The sequence below is a fragment of the Myotis lucifugus genome, unplaced genomic scaffold (genome assembly GCF_000147115.1).
Source record: "Myotis lucifugus unplaced genomic scaffold, Myoluc2.0 scaffold_432, whole genome shotgun sequence".
NCBI lineage: Eukaryota > Metazoa > Chordata > Mammalia > Chiroptera > Vespertilionidae > Myotis > Myotis lucifugus.
Genome location: NW_005871480.1, coordinates 711,531 through 738,284, shown reverse-complemented (window position 1 = coordinate 738,284; position 26,754 = coordinate 711,531). Strand labels below are relative to the sequence as shown.

Below are 26,754 nucleotides of genomic sequence, written 5' to 3'. Positions count from 1 at the left end.
TTTGGCGGATCCAGTGATGCTGTCGCTGCTGCTGCTGGGCGCCGGAGGCGGCTCGGCTGCAAAGTAAAACAAAACCGGCCTCCCTCTCGTGCATCGCCTCCTGCGCATCGGTCTGCCATCAGCCATGATGCCGGCGGGGCCCTTGGGAGCCCCGAGTGGAACCTGGCCGGCGGCGGGGTGCGCCCCGGCTCCTTGGCGGGGTCACCCCGTGTTTGGGATTTCCCGGGAATCTGCGGGGAGGCCAGATTGCATCGCTCGGGCGTCGGGTTTCCAATGGCGATCGGGAGCGTGTCTCTTCTGCACGCAGAGGCGGTGCCTGCCTGCAGGTCAAGGGGAGGATGCGCCCCGGTCTCCCATCAGCATCGTGTTAGGAAGAGCACCCCACGCCTGCCACCCGGGCGCGGATTGGTCCAGAGCCCGGTAGTTTGTAAGCTCCTAAGGTTCCTGCAAGGTAGAGAGTCCGCGGTGGACCTGCTGGGTCTGCTGGCTAGTTGCTGGCGTTAGTAAAATGGTCACGCTTCCAATACGCTCATCCCGAAGCTAAAGGGTATGAAAGAATGGCTTTTTTTTGCACTTAGTACATTGCCAGCTGCCTCAAACCATCCATCGAGGTATGTGTGTGTGTCCCTTATTTGGGAAAGCGTGGTCATGCAGCTCTTTAGTTCACTGCAAGTCACTAGACAGCCACTGGGTTTCATTTTTGGTGGGAGCTCCTTAGATTGTACAGTTGTTAAGAAATCACTGAAAACACACACACACACACACACACACACACACACAAAGGTGGAAGAGTCCAATAAAGATGGTTTAGGAAACTTAGTCTTCAGAACTTGTCATTGCAAAATATGTATAAATGAACATGAACATTCCAAGAGGTGGTTGTCTAGTACACATACACACACATACATATATTCACGACGTGGTTGTCTAAAACATGAACATATTTATTAAAATACTTATTAATAAATTACTAGTTTCCTGAGGTATCGGATTGAATACACACTTCTTTGCATATATGCAGTTGTTCATGTGGAAAATAACACAATGATGAATAAACCCTAATACAAGAACAAACTTTCACGTATTCACAGCTGTACACCTACCTTTGCCCCGCAATTTTCTTTTGACAAATACGCAATCTTGACTTTGAAAGTTTCCCAAGGAGATGGTACTGAAGATCTGCTTTTTGCTTTTTTCACCAGGTTGGCCCCACTATCCTTAATTGGCTTGAGCTTCTTTTTAAAGTGAGAGGAGAGCGTATATCACATGAATGAGATGAAACTGGAATTAGATGAAGGTAGATTTTATTTTTTTTTGGTTCAGCTATATATTTCTCCTGTGTATTTGCAGTAGCATGTTTGCTTCCAGTGTAAAAAAAAAAAAAAAACCTAAAGTAACTCTGCACAATAATTTATGAAACTATTATTTGTATTCATTTTGTCCCAGACACGTAGCCTTTCTGTGATTTAGTGAATTATTTTCCAACTTAAAAATTCATTTTTAATTTCATATTGACTTAGTTTAAGTTGTGTTTGTCAGAGTACTTAAGGGTTCTTCTTTGGACGTTTTGTTGTTTATGTAAGTTTATGGCTGGTAAAGTATTTTAAATAAGATTTCATTCATTCAACAAATATTAGAATGTGAACTGTATGATAGGGGCTGGTTGATTGAGAACTTTTTTTTACTTTTTTTTCAGAAGTTCACATCCATTAGAAAGAAAATTTGTTTTCAGATCACGGCGAATCTAAAGATGTTTTGCTCAAAGATGTCATGGGACAAATGTGCTTGTTAGCATAGCGTCTTGTGCAAAGTAAGGATTTAAGGTTTTTTAAACTCTAGCTTTTGATTTAAATGTGAGAGGTTTTCTTTCTTACAGAGATTCAATGGAAATTTACAACTATTTGGGTTTCTTTAAAAAGAGGAACCCGTTTTACAAATTGACTTTGTGGAAGTTTAGAGTTTACTTAAACTTTGCATATCTTTGTGAAAGGATAGCTACACTTTTTGTTGTTGTTATTATACCTTTGAAGGTCAAGAGTTCACCCTTGGGAAGCTAAGGCAATCCTTGTTAACTAGGTGTTAATTGCATTTTAGCATGATTTGATAGGATCTTGTTTTTAGAGTGTGATTAAGTTTCAACATTAAAACATATTTCATTTGAAACCATTCAGAATTGAATAACAACATGCAAGACAGAAAAAGAAGCCATTCCATTTTTAAAATATTAAAACATTTTTTTTTTATTAAATTGATTGGTGTCAACATGAACATATAGAGTTCAGGTGTGTTTTTCTGTTAGCAGCCATTTAATTTTGTTTTGACTAAATCAGACTTGTAATTTGACTTGCATTTTTCTTAAATTAATTTAAGAAATGCACTTAATTAATTTTTATAGATTCGTTAGAATACGTAGATCATTTAAAATTGTTCCGTTTTTAACTTCAGGTTTCAGAGTTCACATCAGTATTCCAAATCCTGGTTTCCTACAGCATGCATTGTTCTGTTATTTTGTTTTTTTAATATATTTTTATTGATTTTGCAGAGGAAGGGAGAGGGAGAGAGTGATAGAAACATCAGTGATGAGAGAGACTCATTGATTGGTTGCCTCTTGCACGCTCCCTACTGGGGATCAAGCCTGCAACCCAGGCATGTGCCCTTGATCGGAATCGAACCCGGGACCCTTCAGTCTGCAGGCCGTTGTTCTATCCACTGAGCTAAACTGGCCAGGGTGCATGCACTGTTCTGTAGCCTCCTGCAAAGATAGCCCTGAATCATCAGATGTTAACTTAATTATTTTATCATGGTCTTTCATGAGCTAGATTCAGTGCAGCGTTCATGCTAGCCAATGCCTGGTGAGCCCTTGCCATGGGCCAGGCACTATTACATGTGGCCAACATGTATGTATATATGCATTTAATCTTCAGGACCGCCCCTGCTACATTTTTTTTTTTTTTTTTTTAGAGAGGAAGGGAGAGGGAGAGAGAAATAGAAACATCAATGATGAGAGAGAATCATTGATTGGCTGTCTCCTGCACACCCCCCACCCGGGATCCAGCATGCAACCCAGGCATGTGCCCTTGGTCGGAATCGAACCTGGGACCCTTCAGTCCGCAGGCTGACGCTCTATCCACTGAGCCAAACCAGCTAGGGCTCCCCTGCTACAGTTTTGAAAGTGATTTTAACATGAGAAAACACTTACTCTGGTTTATAAAAATCCATTTTATTTTAACTTCCCTCATTCTGAAACATTTTCTTTTAATGTTTTTACTAACTACCTGTTAGAGTTCACAGTGACAATGCTAACTTTCCATAATGTAGTATAACTGTTTTCCCAGAAATCAAGTTAATGTAGATTGACCCATAACAACATCCTTTTTCATTTTAGTTATTTCAGATGCTGAATTAACTGCCTCCAATGTTTACGTATTTTATTGTAGCACCAGTGGATTAGATGTTAATATACTTCCTGTGCGGGTAATCTTCAAATAGTAGTTGATAGATTGACATATGCTTCTTGAGCCATGGGTTTGCTTTTTTAGTTCCTTTTCTTTTCAATACTCTATATTTATTTAATGCCAACTGCACATATTTTACGCATCCAAATAGGTATATTTTCCTAGTATTCAAAGGGAAAGGTAAAAAAAAAAATTACTAGACCAGATCACTAGAAGACTTCCAAGTGAGAATTTCTCTCCTCTGTGTTAAGAAATCCTGTGTTTGTGGGGCTGAGGATGGGAGAGGGAGGAAGATGGTCTTTTGTTAGGATTGGAGTTTAGTTCAGGTTTTGTCTGTGTGGAGTTGGTGTTTGAATGTTGTATCTTCCCAACTATATTGGACTTTTGTGGACAGGAACTGTATGATCACAATATTGTTAACTAAGATGTCAGTTATAAGTGAAGTAGAGAGCAGATTTGAACTTGAAGAGTCATACATGTTGGCTCTGTAGGGCTATTTGGAGTTCATCCGATGCTCTGTATCTTTGTTTTTATGGCGAAGGAAATACAGGCACGGAGTTCAGGGACCAGCATCATCACGCTGGTGGGGCAGGTTGGAAAAAGGGACCCAAATGTTTTGGCTTGTCCATTGCCCTTCGTAACATGCCGTACCTGCACCTTAGCTCTCCCTGTAATTGGTGGTGAGAGGTCAAGCTGATTCTTGGCATGTAGTGGACCATGTACCAGCTGTGTTCTGTGTGTATGCGAACTCTTTTTCCATTTTATAACCAGAGAGGTCCCAGGACAGAGTTTGGAAGCATCTTACATGTGTGTTGGGGAAATATGGCCAACGGTGCAACCAAAATTCTTTTAGTAGCAACCCTCCACCTGCCCCTGTTAGCATAGGTACCTGCACATGGAGACAAGCCACCGTCTACAAGAGACGTGGAGGGGATAATTCATCCATAGCTTGCCCAGTGTTTTAGGACTCGGAAGGATCCAATAAGCGTTTTCCTAGTTGTTCGTATTAGAATATTAAATATATCACCCAGCACAAGTGTTGTTCTTTTTTATCCTCACCCGATGATATGTTTATTGATTTGAGAGACTGAGAGAGAGGAGAGAGAAGCATCTATCCGTTGTCTCCTGCATGTGCCCCGACTGGGGTTGGAGCCCCCAATCTAGGTATGTGCCCTGACCAGGAATCGAACCTGCAGCCTTTTTGGTGTAAGGAACGATGCTCCAACCAACTGAGCCACCTGGCTGGGGCACGGGATGCTTTTTTTTTTTTTTTTTTTAAATAGATTTTATTGATTTTTTACAGAGAGGAAGGAAGAGGGATAGAGAGTTAGAAACATCGATGAGAGAGAAACATCAATCAGCTGCCTCCTGCACACTCCCCACTGGGGACGTGCCCGCAACCAAGGTACATGCCCTTGACCGGAATCGAACCTGGGACCCTTGAGTCCGCAGGCCGACACTCTATCCACTGAGCCAAACCGGTCAGGGCACGGGATGCTGTTTTGATGAATAACGGCTGTGTTGGTTGAAATGGCATTTAAATACCCTCAATAGGCGTGGGGAAGAGGGAGGAAATGCTTTATGTGTTTGTATGTATATTTCAAAGTTTGCAAAGCTGATTTTTAAGAATGGGCAGTTTTGAAGAAGGGCTCTTTTGTGGGAAAGTCAGAAACTTGCCTGTGTTTTTGCAGGTATTTCCCCCATAATGTAAAGCTCAGCGAAGATATTGACAGAAAGACTTTTAAGAAAATCCACCCAGAAGAGAGGAGAGGTATTCAAAATGTATCATTTGTGTGGCCCACTTCCCTACGTGTTGTGTGTTTTCACAGGATTATAACTCTTGAAAGGGACGGACTGGCTTTTAGAGTTACTTGAAGTGAGAGCAGGTTGTCTTGAATTTCGCTCCCACTTCCGTCTTTTTCTTTTCCCTCAAATCCTTTCAAAAGTTTTGTAGAGCTTTTTGCACTGATGGCATATATCAGTCTCACCTATTTCTTATGCATAGGTGACTACCATAAAATTACATTATGGTTACCCTTCTCCAGCATTGGTATTTCAGTGTAGCAGCATTCTCATGTATTTGAACATGTTATCTTCATTAATGCAGTTTGACTAGCATATGTAAAGTACGTGAAGAATTGTGGTGCAGAGCGAGTATATGCTACATACCATTAATTACAGCCCAGTTTATAGTTTAGAGAAAGTTGTATTATTACAGAATTGTATTGTGGCCTTTAACTTTGAAATTAACCCCGGAAATTGTCAACCTATGTTAATTACAACCTTTATTTGTAAAAAAAAAGAGAATTGCTGAGGTGCCCTTTTAACTTTGTCACCCTGCTTCTCCTCTTCTGTCATAATTTCAGTTGTGATGCCACAGGGATATGTATTAATTTCTAATTTATTTGAGAGCATTGTGCTTTACTGGACTTCTGAAGAATAATTTGATCAAAAAAACGTTCAGAGCTATTCTCAAATGTTACACATATTTTTGAGAGTTCAGATAATGTTTGGTAGAAAGCACACTGATCTGATTGGAGACTTGAATTGCACGCAGTCAGTCTTGTTTCCTGTCACTAACTCGTTCTGGGAACTGTGGGGAAATCATGTCATTATTGGTTGGTCACCGTTTTCCTAGAGAGCACATTAATAGCAGGTTATTAAAGGTTTGGAAACAGATTTTAAATACTTTGTTTTGCTTGTCTCCCTGTATACTTAATGTAGCCCCTGTCACAGAGTAGACAATCAATGCATATTATTAACTGCATATATGTATATTATATGTTTTATTGAGTGAATGATACTTTTACAGGATGTTTGAAGAAGTTTAATTTTTGCTTCAAATTGAATGGTTGGTTGTCATAAGTAAAGAGATATCTTTAAAATATTCTTACACATATTATTAAGAAAATATGCCATTCTTTTTTCTCTTTTTCCTCCCATCATGGATAATTTTGGGTAGTGTTGATGCTTGATTTGTTTGGGAATTGAAACTTGAGCATCTCAACAAAAAATTGTCAAAAACGTTGGGAACAAAAGGATAATTTTAATGTGTGATAGTCCTTATAATTAATGGAGGTCTATAGGAAACGTACTTCAATGGATAGGGACGGATATTTATTATAATTCTAATTATTTATATGTGGGTGCTTCCATAATGTTCAAGTTCAGGTTTGGTTTTAAGATGGCTTTCTGTTGACTTTGAATATTAGCTTGTTTAGTCGGTTTTTTATTAAGACTGCATCTTCATGCCTTGTTTTATCCACTGGTTTATTCCATATTTGTTGAGCATCTATTATGTGTCAGGCACTGTCAACTTGTTTTACAAATAAAAATGCTACCGAATGAGGTGAAAGATGTGAAAATGTTTTGTTTTTTTTTCAATTGTAAAATGACATTCAGGTGCAGTTATTATCATCAAATTCTCAAATAGTCTGAACAAAAGTACCCTTATTATAACCACTTTGTGGAAATTCTAAATTGAATCTGCCAAGAATTTCGTGTGCAGTTTTTTTTATAAGAATGGGAAAAATTAGGTTACCCAGTGATGACATGTTTAATGAAGTAGGCTTAAAAGGAAAATAAACCAAATTTTGTCTGTTATAGGTCATTAGATAGAAGAGATTTCTAGGGAAGTTAGGACGAGGTGAAGTTCACTCTACTTTCGGGAACAGATTACACGCTTATAGGTCATTAGATAGAACAGATTTCTAGGGAAGTTAGGTTGAGGTGAAGTTCACTCTACTTTCGGGAACAGATTACATGCTTCAAGTCCAGCTCATCATTTTGCAGATTAGTGGGTTTTCTTTGTTTTTTTTGTTGTGTTTTTTTTTTGTTAATCCTCATCCAAGGATATTTTCCATTGCTTTTCTGAGAAAGCGGAAGGGAGGAAGGGAGAGAAGGAGGGAGAGGGGGAGGGGGAGAGAGAGAAACATTGATGTGAGAGAAGCACATCGATTGGTTGCCTCCCGCATGCGGCCCCAGGCTGGGAATTGAGTCTGCACCTGAGGTACAAGCCCTTGACCAGAATCGAACCCGGGACCCTTCAGTCCGAGGGCCGACGCTCTATCCACTGAGCCAATCCAGCTAGAGCTGCAGGTTAGTATTTTTAATAGACTGAGGGGGAGAGGGTAGGTGACGAGGTACAGGAATGTTGTCATTGCAGGAAAATTAACGAGCATAGTTTGCTGCTTATGAGTTAATAGCATTGTTTTTATATACAAACGAGCACTTATGTTCGAAGAATGTGTCATTTCAGTCAGTAGACACTCAGGAGCAATTTTTAAAGCTGAAAATTACGATGAGGGGTAGAATCTGTTCACATTTTAAGGAGCCAATGCATAAAGCCATCTCTATAATGTGTGGGGCCACTGCCCCTCACCAAGATGATAAATTCTATCCGATTGGTTTAACATACATTTTAACAGTTTAAATAGATAAGCGCCAGTGAACAGTTTTTATCTAAAACACTAGGTTTTGAAACTGTTCCTTTATGAAATATAATTCATTGACTTTGGGTTGATGTGGATATTTCTGCCTCTTGTTTTATTTATTTTATTTTTTTAAATTGTTTTATTGCTTAAAGTATTACAAAGAGTATTACATATGTCTCCTTTTTTTTCCCCGCCCTTGACAATCCCCTGGCCTCCCCTACCCCCCAGTGTCTTATGTCCATTGGTTATGCTTATATGCATGCATACTGCCTCTTGTTTTATACTGAAGAGGCAGCGCTGGTGGCAGGAGCATGGGCCTGGTTCTCTGTGTGGGGTCCCCATAGAGGAGCCCCCTGACCCTGGCCCAGTCTCTTCATCTGGCTCGACCCTTCCCTCTACTGTAAACCGAAGGTCGCTTCCAGCTTTAAGATCCTTATAACGAAATGTCCACTTAAAAAAAATCAAATCAATTTTGACAATACTGTTGTTTTTCTAGGTGGTTGTTTTTTTTTTAATAGAGGTTTGGTAATTATTTAAATAGGAAAGTACACACTTTACATACATTTATTGGATATGTATTACTTTTGGTTATTACTAAGCATTAATCCCTGACCTCTTCCATTTCTAATCCTAAGAATATTCAGATAGGAGTTTCCTTTTACCCCTGTTAGATAATTTTATAGTCAGAAGCGAAGAATTGCTGCAGTGGTTCTCAACCTTCCTAATGCCACGACCCTTTAATAACAGTTCCTCATGTTGTGGTGACCCCCAACCGTAAAATTATTTTCGTTGCTACTTCATCACTGTAATGTTGCTGCTGTTAGGAATCGTCATGTAAATATCTGATATGCAGGATGTATTTTCATTGTTCGTGACCCACAGGTTGAGAACCGCTGCAATGGGTGTGAGGCCCCTGGCTAAGGTAGAAGCAAAGAGAAGGCCGACAGGGCAGCCCCTCAAAAGACATCATTTTGTACCCGTGTTCCCAGTACTTAACTCCCTTTCATCATTTATGTCAAGAGTTAACCCTTTTAATGATCGAGCTCTGGGTGTATCATGTAGCCAGCGGGCCATGTTGAGGTCTTCAGGAAGTTTCATAAGCGAAATTTAAAAATGATCTTTGGATTCTTGACTGAAGGGTTTTGTGGTTTCTTTGTTTGTTGCCTGCTTTTCATGGTGAAATGAGTCTTGTCTTGAATTATGTGGCCACATCCTGTGGCATTTCCCAACGCGCGCGCCTCTGGATATCAATACACGCTGCTAAAGAAAAAACAAAAAAAAAGCCCTGTGAGTGCAGATACATTTAGGATTTGCTGAGATGCTTAATATGTTTATGGTCATGTTTCAAGAGAAAGACGTGGTTTGTAGAAGTTTCCCAACTTACTGGACCAAAGAATTTTTCTTTTTCCATCTTTTTTTTAAAAAAAATTTTCCAGAATTTCTTTTTAATATTCTGTCAAACATATTTTGGGGAAGTACCTCCAGATTCTAATATCCCTTTGGACCCTCTTCAGTAGGAGAGCCTGACGATTTGGGGGACAGGCTTGGCCCTGCCTGGGGGTCCCGTCGCAGCCCCAGGGCACGCGATGGCCATGATGGCCATGGTCTTCCCTTCAGCTACACAGACTTCGTGGGATCTTTAGTCTGGATTCCTGACCACGCAAGGACGAGGCTGTGTCCTTCATTTGCATCAGAAGAAGAACTGTAATCCAGTCTAGTCCTAGCCTAGGAGTCTCTCCTTTGCTTACCCCTAGGCCTAAACCCAGTTTGAGAAAACAGCACCTGATGGAGTCCGTCCGTCCGTCCATTTGCTGGTTATCTGAAATGGACGCTTGTGTCCCTGGGCCATGTTTTTGGTGCTTTTCTGGGAAATGCTTTCCCTCAATTTTATCTCGGTATTTCCCTTTTTAGGTTGAGAGGGACAATAAGAAATCACCCTGTGAAGCCCAGTGCTATTTACGTGTGAGGATATTTTGAGGACCTTGGTTTTTTTACACTAGAACTGTGGTTCTCAACCTTCCTGATGCCGCGACCCTTTAATGCAGTTCCTCATGTGGTGGGGACCCCCAACCATAAAATTATTTTCGTTGCTACTTCATAACTGTCATTTTGCTACTGTTATGAATCGTCATGTAAATATCTGATATGCAGGATGTGTTTTCATTGTTACAAATTGAACATAATTAAAGCACAGTGATTAATCACAAAAATAAGATGTAATTATAGATGTGTTTTCCGATGGTCTTAGGCGACCCCTGTGAAAGGGTCGTTCCACCCCCAAAGGGGTCGCGACCCACAGGTTGAGAACCGCTGCACTAGGAGGTGTCTTGTAAAGACCCATGATAAAAATTTCAGACTTTTGTCGCAGGAAGAATTATATTCCTTGTGAGCATTTTTTTTTTTTAATACTTGTGGGTGCTGTAACTATCGAAACCTATAGTGTTTCCTTATTTGCATTGCTTCCTGAAAGCTCATGCTAAATTCATGGCCCATCTTCACAGACACACAGCCTTTTACTCTGGCTTCCTTTTATCTTTATTGGAGGCAGCGATTTCCAACCTTCTTCATTTCGTGGCACCTATAAACTAATTACTGAAATTCTGCGGTATGATTTTCCTTCACACTGGACACCTATTGTACTGGCGATTATTATTATTATTATTATTATTTTTAGTTTTAAGGGAGGGGGAGAGACAGAGAGAAACATTGATGTGAGAGAGAGACGTTGATTGGTTGCCTCCCACACATGCTCCAACAAGGGTCAGGGATTGAGCCTGCAACCCAGGTACTTGCCCTTGACAGGAATCGAACCCGGGACCCTTCAGGGGGCCAGCGCTCTATCCACTGAGCCAAACTGACCAGGGATGCTGTCATTTTTTTATTTGATAATCTAAGGGAAAAAAGATCAGTGCCCTTGACTAAATAGTCAGGTATTGCATGTTTTGTTTTAATTTATTGAGGTAACATTGGTTAATAAAATGATATAGGTTTCAGGCATACAATTCTATAATTCTTCATCTGTATATTGTGTTGGTATTGCATGTTTTAAAAATTCTAGTTGAAAATCACTGATTTAAGGTAACATCGTTTTGGAGTTAAGTATGCAGGCTGCGGGGTCAGACAGCTTGGCTCCATCCTTTTGTGTTCAAATCGGGCAAGCTGTTTAATCTCTATGAACCTCAGTTTTCCCATCTGTGAAATGGAGTTAATAGTACCCTACGAAGGTTGTTGTGAAGATTACCTATGACAAATAGGTTGACGCGCCTATGGGAGTTGCTGACACATCTTGAATACTCCATAGTTTTTTATATTTTCATGTTCTCTGTTTTACTTTGTCTACTTTAAAAGTAATTGATTTTGTATTATTTATAATATTTTACTTATTGCAATCAGCCTAAAATATTTCTTGGAACCAAGCAGACGAAGCATACATAAGTGTTGGTTTCTTAGCACATGGTATTTTACATAAAATGCAGCAATTAAAAACATTCAGAATTGCTTTCCCATAACTACGTTTAAATTTACAGAGATTTTGACATTAGACATAGGTGAAGATGTACTTTTAGTCCACGTAACTTTCATTCTCTTCCCTTTCGCCTCAAACACACATCACCAAACACATTTTCTGTATCCTTTGTGTAGGTGTGACTGGTTTTCTTAAAGACATTTTTTTATTGCAGCCTCTTAGGTTAAAAGTTTCATTATCATTTGAAATCTGTCACAAGACCAGGGAAGTGTGTTCATTATACAACCATTTAATAAATAAGTCCCCCAGTTTGAAGAGCTGGGCTTTTATGTAAGGTCAGGCCCATTGAAGACATCGACAAAGAATTAGTTGTTTGTTATTGCTGTGTGATCTCCAAGAATGGAAAAAAAAAGACATTCTTTCTTCAATACTTCCTTCCAGGCTGAGTCATCACTAGAGAGTGGGAAGGGCAGCAGCAGCAGATAAAAACCCCAAAGCTGATATCACACACTCCCATTTCTCCACGTTGGGGGCTAGCGGGGAGCCACCATGAGCGATGTGACCATTGTGAAAGAAGGTTGGGTTCAGAAGAGGGGTAAGTGTTCAACAAAACCAAAGCCATGTGGTTGGTAAGTGTGCTGACACTTAGTGGTGTCTTGGAAGTTGTTTTTTTTTTCTGATGCTGTTAACAAAGTAAACTGTGATGTACTATGTCCAGTAAGAGAGAAATGATATTTGGCATATGTGTTAGGAATTTGCTTATTATTCAAGGGTTCTTTGTAATTCTTTTTAAAATATATATATATATATTTATTGATTGCAGAGAGGAAGGGAGAGAAAAGAGAGAGAGAGAGAAAGAGAGAGAGAGAAACATCAATGATGAGAGAGAATCATTGATCGGCTGCCTCTTGCACGCCCCACACTGGGGATCCAGCCCACAACCTGGGAATCGAACCTCAACCTCCTGGTTCATAGATCGATGCTCAGCCACTGAGCCCTGCCAGCCGGACTGTAATTCTTGATTTTGATAATTTATAATCAAGTTTGGCTTTCTGGTATGTTGTGTGCATGTATGTTACAGAAAATCGGTGTCGTGTTTTCTGTGTTGCCTGCTGGACTCTACAAATACAGAGAGAAATCTTTAGAATGATTTAATATCAAAAAAGTGTCTAACTTGTGTGCATTTTATGACATGTAAACATAAATCAAATTATTCAGTTATATTAGGCCAATTTGGGTGGTGGCAGGGGAAGGGATTAAAGTAGTAAAGGGGGAGGGTTCACCCACAAACCCTTGGATTCACAATCTCATGAGAAGGTAAGTAAAGTCCAGATTAAAAGACCACATGAGGAAGGAGTGTGTGTGTGTGTTTATGTTTAATTTTATGTTTTGTTTTTCATGATCTTTTAGTATTTCTTGTTTACTCTCACTTTAGATAAATAATTCAAATGCACTATTATGCTTTTTAATATTAAAGGAAGCACTCTTCAATGTAAAACATTGTATCCACTATGAGGTCACCTGCTAATGTGGTCAGTGTGTTTATTAGAATTCTAGAGTTTGGGCTAGTTGCTAGGCAACCACTGCTTATCCACGTGGCCAAATGGAGTAGGATGAGGCCTCTTTCATTCTCAGGACTTTTAGGTTATTGGTGTCATTTTCTGGTTAAACCTTGCCTTTTAAGGTTTGATTTTCATATTCTTTTAGGGTCTGTGGTTCATACCTATGCTGAAAGATGTTGACAATAGTTAAATGTGATGATGTGTTTTTGAGCTTTTGAAAATCAGCTTCATTGAGTTATTTACATACAGTAAAATATACCCATTTTAAGTGTGCCCTTCATGAATTTTGCTAAACTTTTAAATGAGTGTAACAAACACTGTAATCATGACATAGAACATTTCTATCACCCAGAAAAGTTCCTGCCTTCCCTTGGTAACCACTGCTCTGCTGTGCAATTTCATATGATTAGAATCATACGCCGTGCAGTCCTTTGAGTCTGACTACTTTCACCTTTCACATTGCATAATGCTTTTTTATTCTTCACATCCAAATGCGTTATTGTTCTGCTGAGATGCTTACAAATACTGAAAGTCACCCAGCCTGGACCCCTCACCCACAGCCCAGGGCCACAAGGGGGCAGGGAGGTGGGCTGTGTGTTAAGGCGGAAAGACTGTGGCCAGGCTGTGGAGGCCTCGTCCTCTGCTCCCTGTTCATCACCCTCGGAGGCTGGGCCTCAGGGCCCTCCCTTCTCTGTGCTCCCCGTACCCCGAGGAAGGCCCTTCTGGCTTTCTCCTCCTCGGACCTAGATACCCTGCCTTCACCCCCTCTGGCTGTAAGCAGGGCACATGTGGTAGGGAGAGGGCTGAGGGGCCAGCAGGCTGTGCATCAGGGTCTGGAGACGGGCTCGGGGAGGAGGTGTTCGGACCCTTTCCCAGCGTGAGGTCCCTGAGGGCCTGGGCTGCAGAGATGATGGCACATACCCTGAGCTAGGGAGCCATGCAATGAGTACGTAACCATGGCAATGAAGCGGTTACTCTGGTGACCATGGTGATGGGTCTGCAAAAAGGGGATGGGGCTGAGACCCCCAAGGATAAAACTTGAGGTCTCTGGCCCTTGAGCAAAGTAATGAAAATATAAACGCGGGAGGATAGTGGGGTGAGAGCAGGGTTTGAGAAGTGTGCTGCCTGAGCTTGTAGGATTCATTTATATAGTGGTGTTTTCCATTAGTCTGTTCCTTTTCCTTGTTGAGTAGTATTCCATCCACAGTTTGTGATTGCCAGTTGCTGGGCATTTGGGCTGCTCCTCGTGTTGGGCTATTATGAGTGAAGGTGCTGTGAACATGTGTGTGCATGTGTTTGTGTGATGTGTTTTTCTTGGGCTATAACCTAGGAATGCGATTGCTGGGTCCTGTGGTAAGTTTATGTTTAACTTTATCAAAACGGCCAAACTGTTTTCAAAGCGGCCGACTGTTTGTGTTCAGTTTAATACCTTTTATGTTATTCTCATTTTAGAGATTTGGAAAGCATTTTCAGATTTCTCTGCTGTGTGAAGGAAGGTATTTTTAAATAAGATCACAGATGTGAGTGAGCTTTGGCCATTTTAACATAAATGTAAGCTGTTGCTATCGCCACCTTTTATCAAGGGTTTAGAGTGCTTGTTGAGTCTGTTTAATTAATTGTGTCTCTTCTGAAATACCATTATAGAAGATTGTTATATAGTACATGGGATATAGAAAAAGGAAAAAAAATAAAGTAGAATTTCTCGGTGTTTTTCCTGCATTGGTTAGGGAAAGAGAATTCTAGTGATTTGTGTGTGCATGTGCTTGTGTGTGTGTGCATGTGTGTGCGTACGTGTGTGAGTGCGTGTGTGTATGCGTGTGTGTGTGTGTGTGCGCGCGCATGCATTAATTTTGGGAAGTAATAGTCTAATAAACATAAGACTGAATACACAAAGGTATAAAATGCAAAGTAAAACTCTTTCTACCCTCTACCTCTTCCAACTAGTTCCTGTCCTCAGAGATAACCATTTTAGACCTTTTCTAGTTTTTTAAAAATATATTTTTATTGATTTCAGAGAGGAAGGGAGAGGGAGAGACAGATAGAAACATCCGTGATAAGAGAGAATCATTGATTGGCTGCCTCCTGCACGCCCCACACTGGGGATCGAGCCCGCAACCCGGGCATGTGTCCTGTCTGGGAATCGAACCGTGACCTCCTGGTTCATAGGTTGATGCTCAACCCCTGAGCCATGCCGGCCGGGCAGACCTTTTCTCTTTTTAATTCTTCTGCTGATTATCCCAATTTTATATATAATATGCTAACCTTTATTTTTGACGAATCTTAAGTAGTATATCCCCATTGTGAAAAAATGAGCAGTTTTACTTTTAATACTTATTCTCTTCATTTTTCTTTCTTTTTTGGGGGGCCTTTATAGTTAAACTTTTTGCATCATTCTATAAATTATTTAGACATAATCTTGCCACTTCATGAGTTAATAAAAATTAGTACCCCTTACAGTCTTTCCCTTGAATTCCTCACATTTCTTCTCCAATTTGTTAACCGTAACATTTATTTTATATCATCAAGGTTTAATAGTTATACTTGATTCCAAAAAGCAGTAATCACTATTATGCTATGTAAACAATATTAACTGTAAACAAAGTAGCAGGATGCATGTGATGGGAGAGCAGATGAATTTCTTACACGCTGTTGCTACTCAAGTTCATGTCATACTTTAGTTTGGCTTCTAATTTGGGTAGAACTGTTTTTTTTCCTGGATTTTCTAATTGCCACATTTCCCCCCTATTGGTGGAAGACTGTATATGCCTTTATAATATCACTTGGTTTTCCAGTTTTGAAATCATACTATTTGTTGAAGTTCTAATATGAATTGCCTTTTTATATGCGTATGATCAGCTAATATCATGCTATTTAATTGCATTCTTGGACAAGTTCTGTGCTCTCTTAGATCGATCTCTCTCTCTCTCTCTCTCTCTCTCTCGGATTTATTTTGCAGTTTTCTAGAGCACTTCCTGAAGTAATTTTCTCAGAAAGGGTGTGTGTGTGTGTGCTTGTCCACACCGTGTTTGAGAATGTCCTTTTCACGTTCACACCTGGTACATACCTTGGCTGGGTATAGAATTCAGGCTTCAAATAGTTTTCCTTCAGAATTTTGAAGGTTGAATTCCATTACATTTCAGTAACCAGTTTACTGGTAAGAGGCTTGCCACTAACATGAAGAATTTTTTGTAGGTAACCTGCTTTGTTCTCTGGAAGCTTTTTGTGTCGGGGCCTCTGTACCCGTGGGATTATGAAATTGAAGGAGGGTGAGCTATAGTCCTTGTTTGCTCATTCTGTAATTCATTCAAACGGTGGACCCTTTGAAAATGCAGACTTTCATGTCTTTCTTCAGTTTTGGGAAATCTTCGTATATTTCTTTTATTATTTTTTTCCCTTCTGTGTTCTCTGTATTCTTTTATGCTTTTTGTTTTTTAATTTCTCTTAGAGCGTCTCTAGCAATGCACTCTTTAAAATTTTTTCTTTCATTTTGCCATGCCTCTGTTTTTTCCTCTTTGTTCCTTGACCTTTTATTCTAACCCTTCATTGAATTTTATATTTCAGTTATTACTTTATATTTCCAGGACTTCTTTCTTTATAGGTGATGGCCATCTGCTCTTATTTTACTTAACATTAGTGTCCTATTCTTAGGACACTAAATACATTTTATTTTGAAGTTTATTCTCCTCTTTGAATAATTCCTTCAATTTGTTTATTTTGTCGTGGAGTGTTTTTTCGGTAGTGGTAGTTTTCTTTAGGTATCTAGTGACCCCTGTTTATCTGGGTATATTTGTGAATGAAAGACTGGGATTGCTGGTAACATCCTCTGTCTATTTTTACAATTTATGTGTTTCTCCTGTACTTACAACAAGTCAGACTCCCTGAAAGAGGCTTTGTATGGTAGTGTTCGTTGTACTCCTGAAAGCACTAGTTGAAATGTTAGGGGAAACCAAATTGGGCCTTTTTTCCCTCCATCATTCTTACTTTATTCCTTTAGAAATCTCAATATAATTTTAATAATAATTTCGTGTAGATTTCACTATATAATCTGTTGGTGTTTGGCTATATTTTGGTTCAGAGGATTTCTTCCAGAAGAGCAGTATTATTGTAAACACCCCGGCAGATGGTTATCACCTGAACTTTGCTGTGTACTCCCTCAAGAATAAGTATGATAATATCTGCCTTCCTTACCTCACCATGTGGTTTTAAACATTACGAGATCATGCTTGCAGGGGAGTGTGTTTTTTTTAAACTCATAAACTATTAATAAAGGGTATTTATATAAAAAAGTTATGATGTAGCCCTGACTTTCAATGCCAGTCCTTTTTCTCAAACCAGTATTGCTGAATCAGTTCTTGTTAGCTCCTATTCAGATATAATCTCATTTTATTTGTACTTTTTTTTTAAAGTTGTTCTTTAGTAAATATCTTCCAGGAAAATGAAAAAAAAAAGTACAAGGATAATTTCTGATGTTGTGTAGCACAAATACTTTATGAGTGGCATATAGTAAGGAAATCTTTCTGTCTGTACTTTTCTGGAGCAATTGCAAAGTGGTATCATTAATGGAGATAACACATGCACATAGTATTGTTGATGCTAAAGATGATGGTAAAACAAATGTAATGTAGCAAACGGAGTCAGGTGCTGCCTGCAGCTTTCTCCTGGGGGGTCCAGGCAGAGCCCCCCACAGTTGGCTGCACATAGAAGCCATCTGTATACAGATTGAGCACGAGTGAAATGATCTTCTGAGACCAGCCCAGGAGGTATACTCCAGGTGACCTGATATCTCTAACCTCGATGTCAAATTTGCTTTCTTATTTTGTTCCGTTAGAGCCAGTGGCAATATTTGCTGTGAAGAAACTTACTGCATTAATAAAGTTCAACCAGCTTAAAAGGTCTAAGTTGCAGAATTAAGTAGATCGCAGTAATATTGATCGAGGGCTTATTGTAATTTACAAAATTGTGTTTGCTTAGTAGTGTTATTTCTTAAAATCCTAAGTATGTAATCTCTTATAAGTGTGGTCAGCCAGCTCCTTGGTAACAAATTAAAATCAGTTATGTATTTCTAGTCAACTCCTAATCGTACTGTTTTGAAGTTGGTGCCAATTGAAAGGTGGTGTTATCATTAGAAACATTTTTGATTGATGAAAAGGCTGCGTGCATGCAAGTGTAAGTTAATTTCTTACATTTTTCTTGTATTGATATCTAACAGCTTGAATCTTCGTGTTGTATTCTGTGCATATAACCAGCCTGTGCTTTCAAATAACTTTTCCCCTTCGTGTGCCTAGTACTTGTGATTTCCAATATCTGTAAACTGTCCTTGGATTTATATTTGTCTTATATTTTGTGAAATGCTTTGTTAGATGAACTAGAATATTAGTATTCGGTCATTCCTGGCTCAAACTTTCTAAGTCTGTTGTCTTACAAAGTAGCTCAATCCCACTATGCAAAACATACTTTAGTAACATAAATAGCTGAGTTTATGTTTGAATGAGTGATCGTTGTGATGTAGTCAATTGTAAGTTGTTACAGAAGAGAAAATGCACAATTTTGGGGGGACATCCACGTCCAAGGGCCTTTCCTACTCCTTCTCTTTGCAGGTACTTGTGTGCCTTTTGTTCTTGTCTTCTTCACGAAGTGACTTTTGAAACGAATTATGAAGTGATTAAGGAAAAAGAAAATGACCATATGATTTCCTGTTTACTACTCAGCTGCGAGCGTTTTCCATAGAGAGTAGAGCTGTGGTAGTGACCGTACAACCACGTGACACATGAGAGAAGCTCACTTTGGCTTTTTTTTTTTTTTTTTTTTATAAACCCTCACCCGAGGATATTTTTCCATTGATTTTTAGGGAGAGTGGCAGGGAGGGGAAAAGACAGAGAGAAACAGCAATGTGAGAAAGACACATGGATCGGTTGCCTCCCACATGTGCCCTGACCAGGGCCAGGGATAGAGGTACGGTGCCCTTGACCGGAATCGAACCCAGGACCCTTCAGTCCACAGGCCAACGCTCTATCCACTGAGCCAAACCGGCTAGGGCTCCCTTTGGCTATTGATGTTGTAAGCGGAGAAGAAACGGAGAAAAATTAAATTTGTTGGTAATGACATTTAAAACTCTGAGATTTGATGTATTTACATTGTGAAATTTGTTTTTCTTATACTTTCAATTAATTTGTTTTAACGAAGTAAGCCAAATGCAGAGAACCATCAAATGATAGCTTTCACTGCATTCCAGAGTTACAGAATTGCACGGTTGCTGCTAGACACACCCACACACCCACCCACACACCCTTCCCAATCAGCAGTTGAGTTTTGTGTTTTGACTGTATGCTGCAACCTTGCCCAATTCTTTTTTTAAAAAAATATATTTTATTGATTTTTTACAGAGAGGAAGGGAGAGGGATAGAGAGTTAGAAACATGGATGAGAGAGAAACATCGATCAGCTGCCTCCTGCACACCCCCTCCTAGGGATGTGCCCGCAACCAAGGTACATGCCCTTGGCCGGAATCGAACCTTGGACCCTTGAGTCCGCATGCCGATGCTCTACCCACTGAGTCAAACCGGTTAGGGTTTGCCCAATTCTTATTAAAGTTACTTTTAAGCTTTTCTATGCAGATGGTCAAGTCATCTGCAAAGGCCTCAGTTCCACTCCTTCCTCTCCAGTCCTTGGGTTTTTAATTAATTTGTCTGGTTTACTGCCTGGTTAGCACCTCAAGTACAATGTTGAGTAAAATTATGTGAGTCAACATTTTGGCCTTATTTCTCATCTTATTGGGAAAGCGTTTACTCTACACTAAGAGTCGTATTAGCTGTAGGTTTTCCATGGCTGCCCTTTATCGGGTCGAGAAAGTTCCTTTCCTGTCCTAGTTTGCTGAGAGTTTTTTTTTTTAATGAATGAGTGTTCAATTTTTTCAAAAGATTTTCCATATCTGTTGACATGACCATTTGACTTCCGTTTTTTCATTCTGTTAATGTAGTGTCTTACTTTCATTGCTGGAATAAATCCCATTTGGTCATGATGGGATTTATATATTACCAGTTTTGATTTACTAATATTTTGTGAAGGATCCTTTTTTTTCTTCTTTTTTTTGCATTTACCAGAATATTGATCTATAATTTTCATTTCAGGTTTTGGTATAAGGGTTATGCTAGACTCATAAAATAGATGGTAATAGGAAGTATTCCCTCCTCCTCACTTTTTGAAGGCATTTGCATAAGGTGGGTTTTATTTCCTCCTTACATGTTTGATAAAATGCATCAGTGAAGCCAGCGGGGTTGGAGAATTTTGATAAGTAATTCAATTTCTTTAATAGATACAGGGCTATTTAGATTTTCTGTTTCATCTTGGGTTGGTTTGGCTAAGTGGTGTTTTTTAAGGAATTTGTCCGTTTCATTCCAGTTTTTGATTTGTTAGACATAAGGTTGTTCTTTTTTTTATATATATATTTTATTGATTTTTTACAGAGAGGAAGGGAGAAGGAGAATGATAGAGAGTTAGAAACATCGATGAGAGAGAAACATCGATTCAGCTGCCTCTTGCACACTCCCTACTGGGGATGTGCCCGCAACCAAGGTACATACCCTTGACCGGAATCGAACCTGGGACCTTTCAGTCCACGGGCCGACGCTGTATCCACTGAGCCAAACTGGTCAGGGCAGGTTGATCTTAATATCTGCAGGATCTATAATGATAATCCCCTTATTAAATTCTCATATTGGTAAACTGTGTTTTCTCTTTTTCTTTGATCCATCTTGCTAGGTGTTTATACATTTTATTCTTTCAAAGAACCACATTTTTGCTTTGTTTATTTTCTTTGTCCTTTGTTTTCTATTTTACTGCATGTGCTCTTAATTATTTTAATTTGCTTGTCTTTTTATGGCTTCTTAAGATTAAATATTACCTTTTTCTTTTAAATAAGTATAAGAATTTAAAGCTGTGGGTTTATCTTACTTCACTGCTTAACTGTGTCTCACAAGTTTTGATAATATTGTATTTTCATTGTCATTTAGTGTAAATGTTTCCTAACTTGCCTTGTGATTCCTTTGAATCTTGAGTTATTTAGAAAAGTATTGTTTAATTTCAAAATATATAAGGGTTTTTAGATATCTTAGTGTTATTGATTTCTATATTACATTAGATTATAATTACAGAAGATACTCTGAAATTTTTCGTGATATTTTTTAATGGTCCACCATTTGATCACCTTGATTTTAAGCTGTTGTGGGTGTAGTTTTATAAATGTGCGGTTAACCATTTGTACGCTATAAGCGTCTATAGACACAAGTGGCGGGCCTTTTTTAATTAAATTCAAAATATCGTGGCAGTTAACTGGTTAAGATGGTTGATAGCACGTCATCTCTTCCATATCTTTACTGTTTTTGCTTTTAGTTCTATCACTTATTGAGAGGGGTAAATTCTCCAACTATGGTTGTGAATTTGTTTCGTGCTCATGTGATAATCATGCACCTACCACTGTATCTTCTTCTATGTACGCTTTTGCTTACGCCAGTTTTATGGCTTGGCATATATTTTTTCCTTTGCCTTTGTCAATGAAAATCTTGTATGTCCTTCAAGGCCAGGTTCCAATGTCCTCTCAACATTTTTTTTTTTTTTAATCATAGTCTCATAGTTAGAATGATTTCTCTTGCCTAGAATATGACCTCACTTCCGTGCCTTTGCTTCCTGTGGCTTCAGATTGACTGGTTGTTAAATAGATCCATTTTTTCTGCTTCTCCCTTATAAACTCCCCAAGGGCAGGAACTGTGTCTACTACAACTGCATTCCTTTCCGCCATGGGGTCTACCAGTACCTTGAATGTAGTATGCTTTTAATCAGTCTTCAGTGAATGAATGAGGGGGAGGAAGAAAGTTCTAGAAGTTCAAACAGCACTGTATCACAGATTTCAGGGCAAGGAACTAGAATTGGGGCAGCAGAGGCGAGGCCGGGAACACAGTTCCGGAAGTGGCCTCCATCTAGGACAGGGTTTTGGTAAGGGCAGTGCGGTGCAATATAAACCAATGGTTTTCCATGTCATATAGGTTTTCAGGTATTTCAAGATTGCTGTGCCCTAGCCAGTTTGGCTCAGTGGAGAGAGCATCCGCCTTCGGACTGTAGGGTCCCGGCTTCGATTCCGGTCAAGGGCACATGCCTGGGTTATGGGCTCGATCCCCAGTCTGGGGCATGCTGGAAGCAGTCAATCAGTGATCCTCTTTCATTATTGATATTTCTATCACTCCCTCTCCCTTCCTCTCTGAAATCAATAAAAGTATATTTAAAGAAAAAGAAAGAACAACTATTTTAATTGTGTTCCCTAAAATCCTCCTTTTAAGCAAAATATTCTCTTTTCTTAATTTGTTTATTGTCTGACATGGTGTCCAGCCCTCTCACACATAATCTCGGTGCCCTATGGTGTAAACATCTCAGTTTGTCAACATTTCTCTCAGAATGTGATACCTGCAGTGAGCACAGCGCTGCAAGAAGAGTGTAGCTGTCAGCTCCCACGGGTCCCTGCCGTCTAAGGGGCGGTCCCTCCTCCACGTTCACCCAATGGGTCACTTACAGGTTCCAGTTTGTGGTCCCAGTGCTGCCAGTTGAGGTTCTTAAATGCCTTTGTAGTTAGTTTCTGCTCTATCAAACCACAGCCATCACTGGGTGTTATTCTTGTTAGTTTTGGCCATTATTTTGCTGTTTTCTTTCACATATCTTTGTTACTGAGGTTTAACTTCGTATTCATGCTTTTAAGTCATTTTTTAAAATCAAATGAATTGCTTGCTTTTGTCCTTACTCAGTTTTTATATAGGAGGCTTATGTCTTTTGTCAGGTTTATAAATTTTATATGTTCTTATTTATCTGTAAGAGCTTTGTGTGTATTTCCAGTACCATTGTTTTATTAATTTTTTGTTGTTGGTGCACATATTTGTCCTGGCTTGAATATACCTTTGAAATTTATGGTATGTATGTTTTGTCAGGTAAAAGCTTTAAGTTGTGTCCTAGCTGGTTGGGCTCAGTGGATAGAGTGTCAGCCTGCGGACTGAAGGGTCCTGGGTTCGATTCCGGTCACCGGCACATGCCCGGGATGCAGGCTCGATCCCCAGTGTGGGGCGGCGTGCAGGAGGCAGCCGATCAATGATTCTCTGTGGTCATTGATGTTTCCATCTCTCCCTCTCCCTTCCTCTCTGAAATCAATACAAATATTTTTTTTAAAGCTTCAAGTTGCTATGCAGCCTAATCCATCAAACTTTTCCCTTTTAAGGGACCATTGAGGTCATCCTTAGAAACGCTTGCCCTGTTTTCTTTGAGCATCATCAGGATTCAAAACATTTGTGTTATCTAAGTTATCTACAAAATCTACAATTTTGTTATCTATAAAATTCCTTTTGTAAAAGGTTCAAGCAGCACATAGAGTCTCATATGCTTCCTTCACTCCCACTTTCTTTCTCTGTTACTTGCGATGTGCCAAACAAAACCCAAATTTCCCTTAAATATTTCACAACCAGAAAGATACTTGCCAAACCAGAAGTAGTATTTGCCTCTTGTCAAGAGATTGGGATTCAAGAAATCAATCGGGCAGGATACAGGAGGAGGGGTAATTAAAGAAATGATCCTTTTATACTTTGTTCTGTGTAAACACTTGGATATCTTTGCTTTGTCTCACTTTACATAAATGGCATCATAAATACTTTGCAACATGTCTTAGAGACGTGCGTGTGCTGTTGCAATGACTAGTTTTTGTAACTTGCTTTTAGTAAATCTGGTCTTCCCATTCATCTACTTTTCTTGTAATTAAGTACTCAGAGACCATCAGTTTTGTCCAGAGGTTAAGAGGATGGGCCTCAACTTCAAGTCTTAGCGTTGCCATTTATTAGTGACTGTGGGCAAAATACTGAATCTTAATAGGCCTTCAGTTTCTCATCTGCGAAATGGAGATGACAGTGTCTATTTTATATGGGTGTAAGACTCAACGATCAGAATGTTTGATTAGCTCTTATCACAGTGCATGGGACATGCTAAATAGTTAAACAATAGCTGCTGTTATTCAAGAATCTTATAGAATATTGCTAAATTTGACATCAAGTTTACTAATATTTAATATTTAGGCTCATCCATGGTTTCTGTCTATAAAAACAACTAGTGGCCCAGTGCATGAAATTAGTGCACGTTAAAAGGGAATTAGAGGAAATATTTTAATATTGTTATTCGCCCTTTCTCTATAATAGAAGTGTCAGAGATGAAAGAAAATTAGTAAAATGTATATGAAAATCTTTCTCCTATCAGAGTCTGGGGTGCACCACGGGACCCAGAGTCAAGTCCCTGCCCACCCACGTGCGCCTCAAAATCGCGAGACCCAGACCTGGCCAGCCCCACGCCCGTCAAGCCCCGCCAGGCAGGGGGCGCGGCCTCAGGTCCCCCAGCCCTGGCATGAGGGTGCGAGGGTGTGACGACCATTTGCATATTAGCTCTTTATTCTATAGGATAAGGATGCCTGCCCTTTTCAGTTGCTTTTGCTTCCTGCCCTTCTGATGCTTTCCATTTCTCAGAGATTATTGGTACTCACTGGGGCTCCGTGGTCAGTCACCTCTTCCAGTGCCTTTGGCCTCCGTGTTTGCACTGGGATGCTTCTCTTTTGAGAAGACTGTGTAATAATCAGTGTTCCTTTCCCGCCCCGTTGTCTGGCCCGAATGCGGGGCTTCATCTTTTATAACTTAAAAATTGGTGTTGGTAACAATTTATTTCAGTTTCTCATAGGATTTGCAAGCTCATTAGCTGTTCTCTGTATTTGTTCTTTGTTACGATACTTCTTCCATCTTCCACACTTTTTCTTAAATTAAATGAATTAGTGTTAAAGCAACAAGTACACACATTTTTTTTTCTTTCTCACTCAGGATTGGATGATGCCAAATGACAGTCACATTTTAATCCTGTGGTTGAACTTTATGACTAAAAATGTTTGCTATAAAATGTTTGCTATAACACTAATTTCCTTTCAAAAAAGAAAATGAAAAAAAAAACCCAACAGAGAACACTAATTTCCTTATCTTGCAAAGTTGAAAGCTAAGGCATTCTATCTAGAATTCCTGGGTCAAGAAATAGAGGCTTAAGTGTATTTTTCTAACATTATAATATCAACCACTAGAAAAACTGAAAGTGAAAATAAAAGTAATAAAAATTGGGAAGAAGGATAAAGGGGAACTCAATTTATCACCTTCAGAGTGAGAAGTCAGATGATATATTAAGAAACAGAGCCCTAATGCCAAAAGCTTTAAAAATGGTTATTTTTGAGAAGTGGAATGGAGTGTGTGTGTGTGTGTGTGTGTGTGCGCGTGCGTGCGGTGGAAGAGGTACTTTTAAGTCTTACATCCTTTCATATGTTACTGAATTACTTGTTGCACATATTACTTAATAAAGTATATCCTCCACATTCCCAATCTATAAAAATAAAAAAGCGTAGTTTTCTATATACCCAAAATATTAAAAGTGATGAACTCTGGGGAATGAGTTTTTTTCTTCAGTACATATTTTTCCGTATTTTGTTATAAAGCGAGTATGTTACTCTGATAACCAGAAAAATATTATGAAGGGAAAACCCTTGGGACCTCCTGGATATAATTTGTCACTTATTTGGCATCAGTATGACTTTTTTTTATTTATACAAGTACTATAACTTTTTTTTGATTAGAGGAAATGTACACCATATTCCCTACAAGTTTGTAAATGTATTAGTAAGGCAGGCATTCTGCTAAAAATAACAGAAAACCCAGCCAACAGCAACAAACAAAAACAGCTTTATTTTTTTTCCCCTTCAGGCGGGGAAAGGTGGACAGTTGCTGGTCGTTCGGGAGATAAGGGTAAAGGCATCCAAGGTGCCAGCCCTCTCTTTCTGCTTCTTGCCTTCACCTTGTTGCCTTTTGCGTGCTTACCCTTGCTGCTTGGAGCTTCCTCAGTGGCTGGACCAACGAGCATTACATTGCCATTCAAGGCCAGCCAATGGGAGGTGGCCGGTGTCAGCTGCAGGGTCCCCTTTACTGGGACAGCACCCGCTTTCTCAGCCGCGCACGCTCAGAGCTCCTTTTATGTCCTGTCGTGTGGAACTGGGTTATGTCCCCTTAGCGAGGAGGCCAGGATCTGGCCTTCAGTCTTTGCAGAGGGAGGTGCAATGGGAAAGGGAACTGGGAACTAACATCGTGTTAGTCAGCCGCAGCGTCTGCCACAAACAGCTTTGATAGCTGTAGTTCTGATGTCTGTACTCCAGCTTCCAGTCAGATTTCCAGGAGACACAGCCTGGCTGGAGGGCAGCTTGGAAATCCGGCGCGCAGGCTTTCTCTAAAAGTTAGCCCCGTGGAGGTTTTTCTAAAAGGCAGCCGATTAGCCTGGTCCCAGGAGTTCTAAGCTTGTACTCCTTTTAAAAAAAAAGAAAGATAGTTTGGTATTCTGAAGAGAGAGTGAATTAGGAGGTATGTTTGTACAGTGATCCTCAGTTTAACTCGAATCTCTTTGCAGAATCCAAATTTCAGTTTCTAGCCCGTGACCTGAGGACGATGCGTTCGTAGTGTATCAATTAGGGAAAGGTTTTCACGTTTGTTTTTAAATCAGTATGCAGTGAAATTAGCCGTCACAGGTTTTCTAGTGATGAATCCAATATAGCGATCCAAATAATACTGGGTCAGTTAAAAATAGCCAAATTATATCATCCAGAGTATTAGGTCTTACATTTATTTGGTTTTTCCTCCACGTAGTTTATGGGTATTACCCTGTAATCTCTTACTTCTCTGTCACTGACTTTTTTTTTTCTTTTAAATGAACACTTGTTAACATTTTTATTTTACTCACACGGTATGAGTG

General features: G+C 39.6%; 1 protein-coding gene across 2 annotated transcripts in view; it reads left to right on the top strand.

Moving 5' to 3' along the window:
* Nucleotides 1-1,199: 1,199 nt before the first annotated feature.
* Nucleotides 1,200-26,754, top strand: part of AKT3 (AKT serine/threonine kinase 3) — a 238,032-nt gene continuing 212,477 nt past the window's right edge. The window contains exons 1-2 of one of the 2 annotated variants that reach the window (XM_006102827.3): nt 1,200-1,297; nt 11,796-11,949. In XM_006102827.3, the coding sequence (XP_006102889.1) occupies nt 11,904-11,949 (46 nt within the window). In that variant the 5' untranslated portion in view covers nt 1,200-1,297; nt 11,796-11,903. Of the gene's footprint in view, nt 1,298-11,795; nt 11,950-26,754 lie in introns of those variants that run through there. The other variant, XM_023744156.1, reaches the window with a different exon arrangement.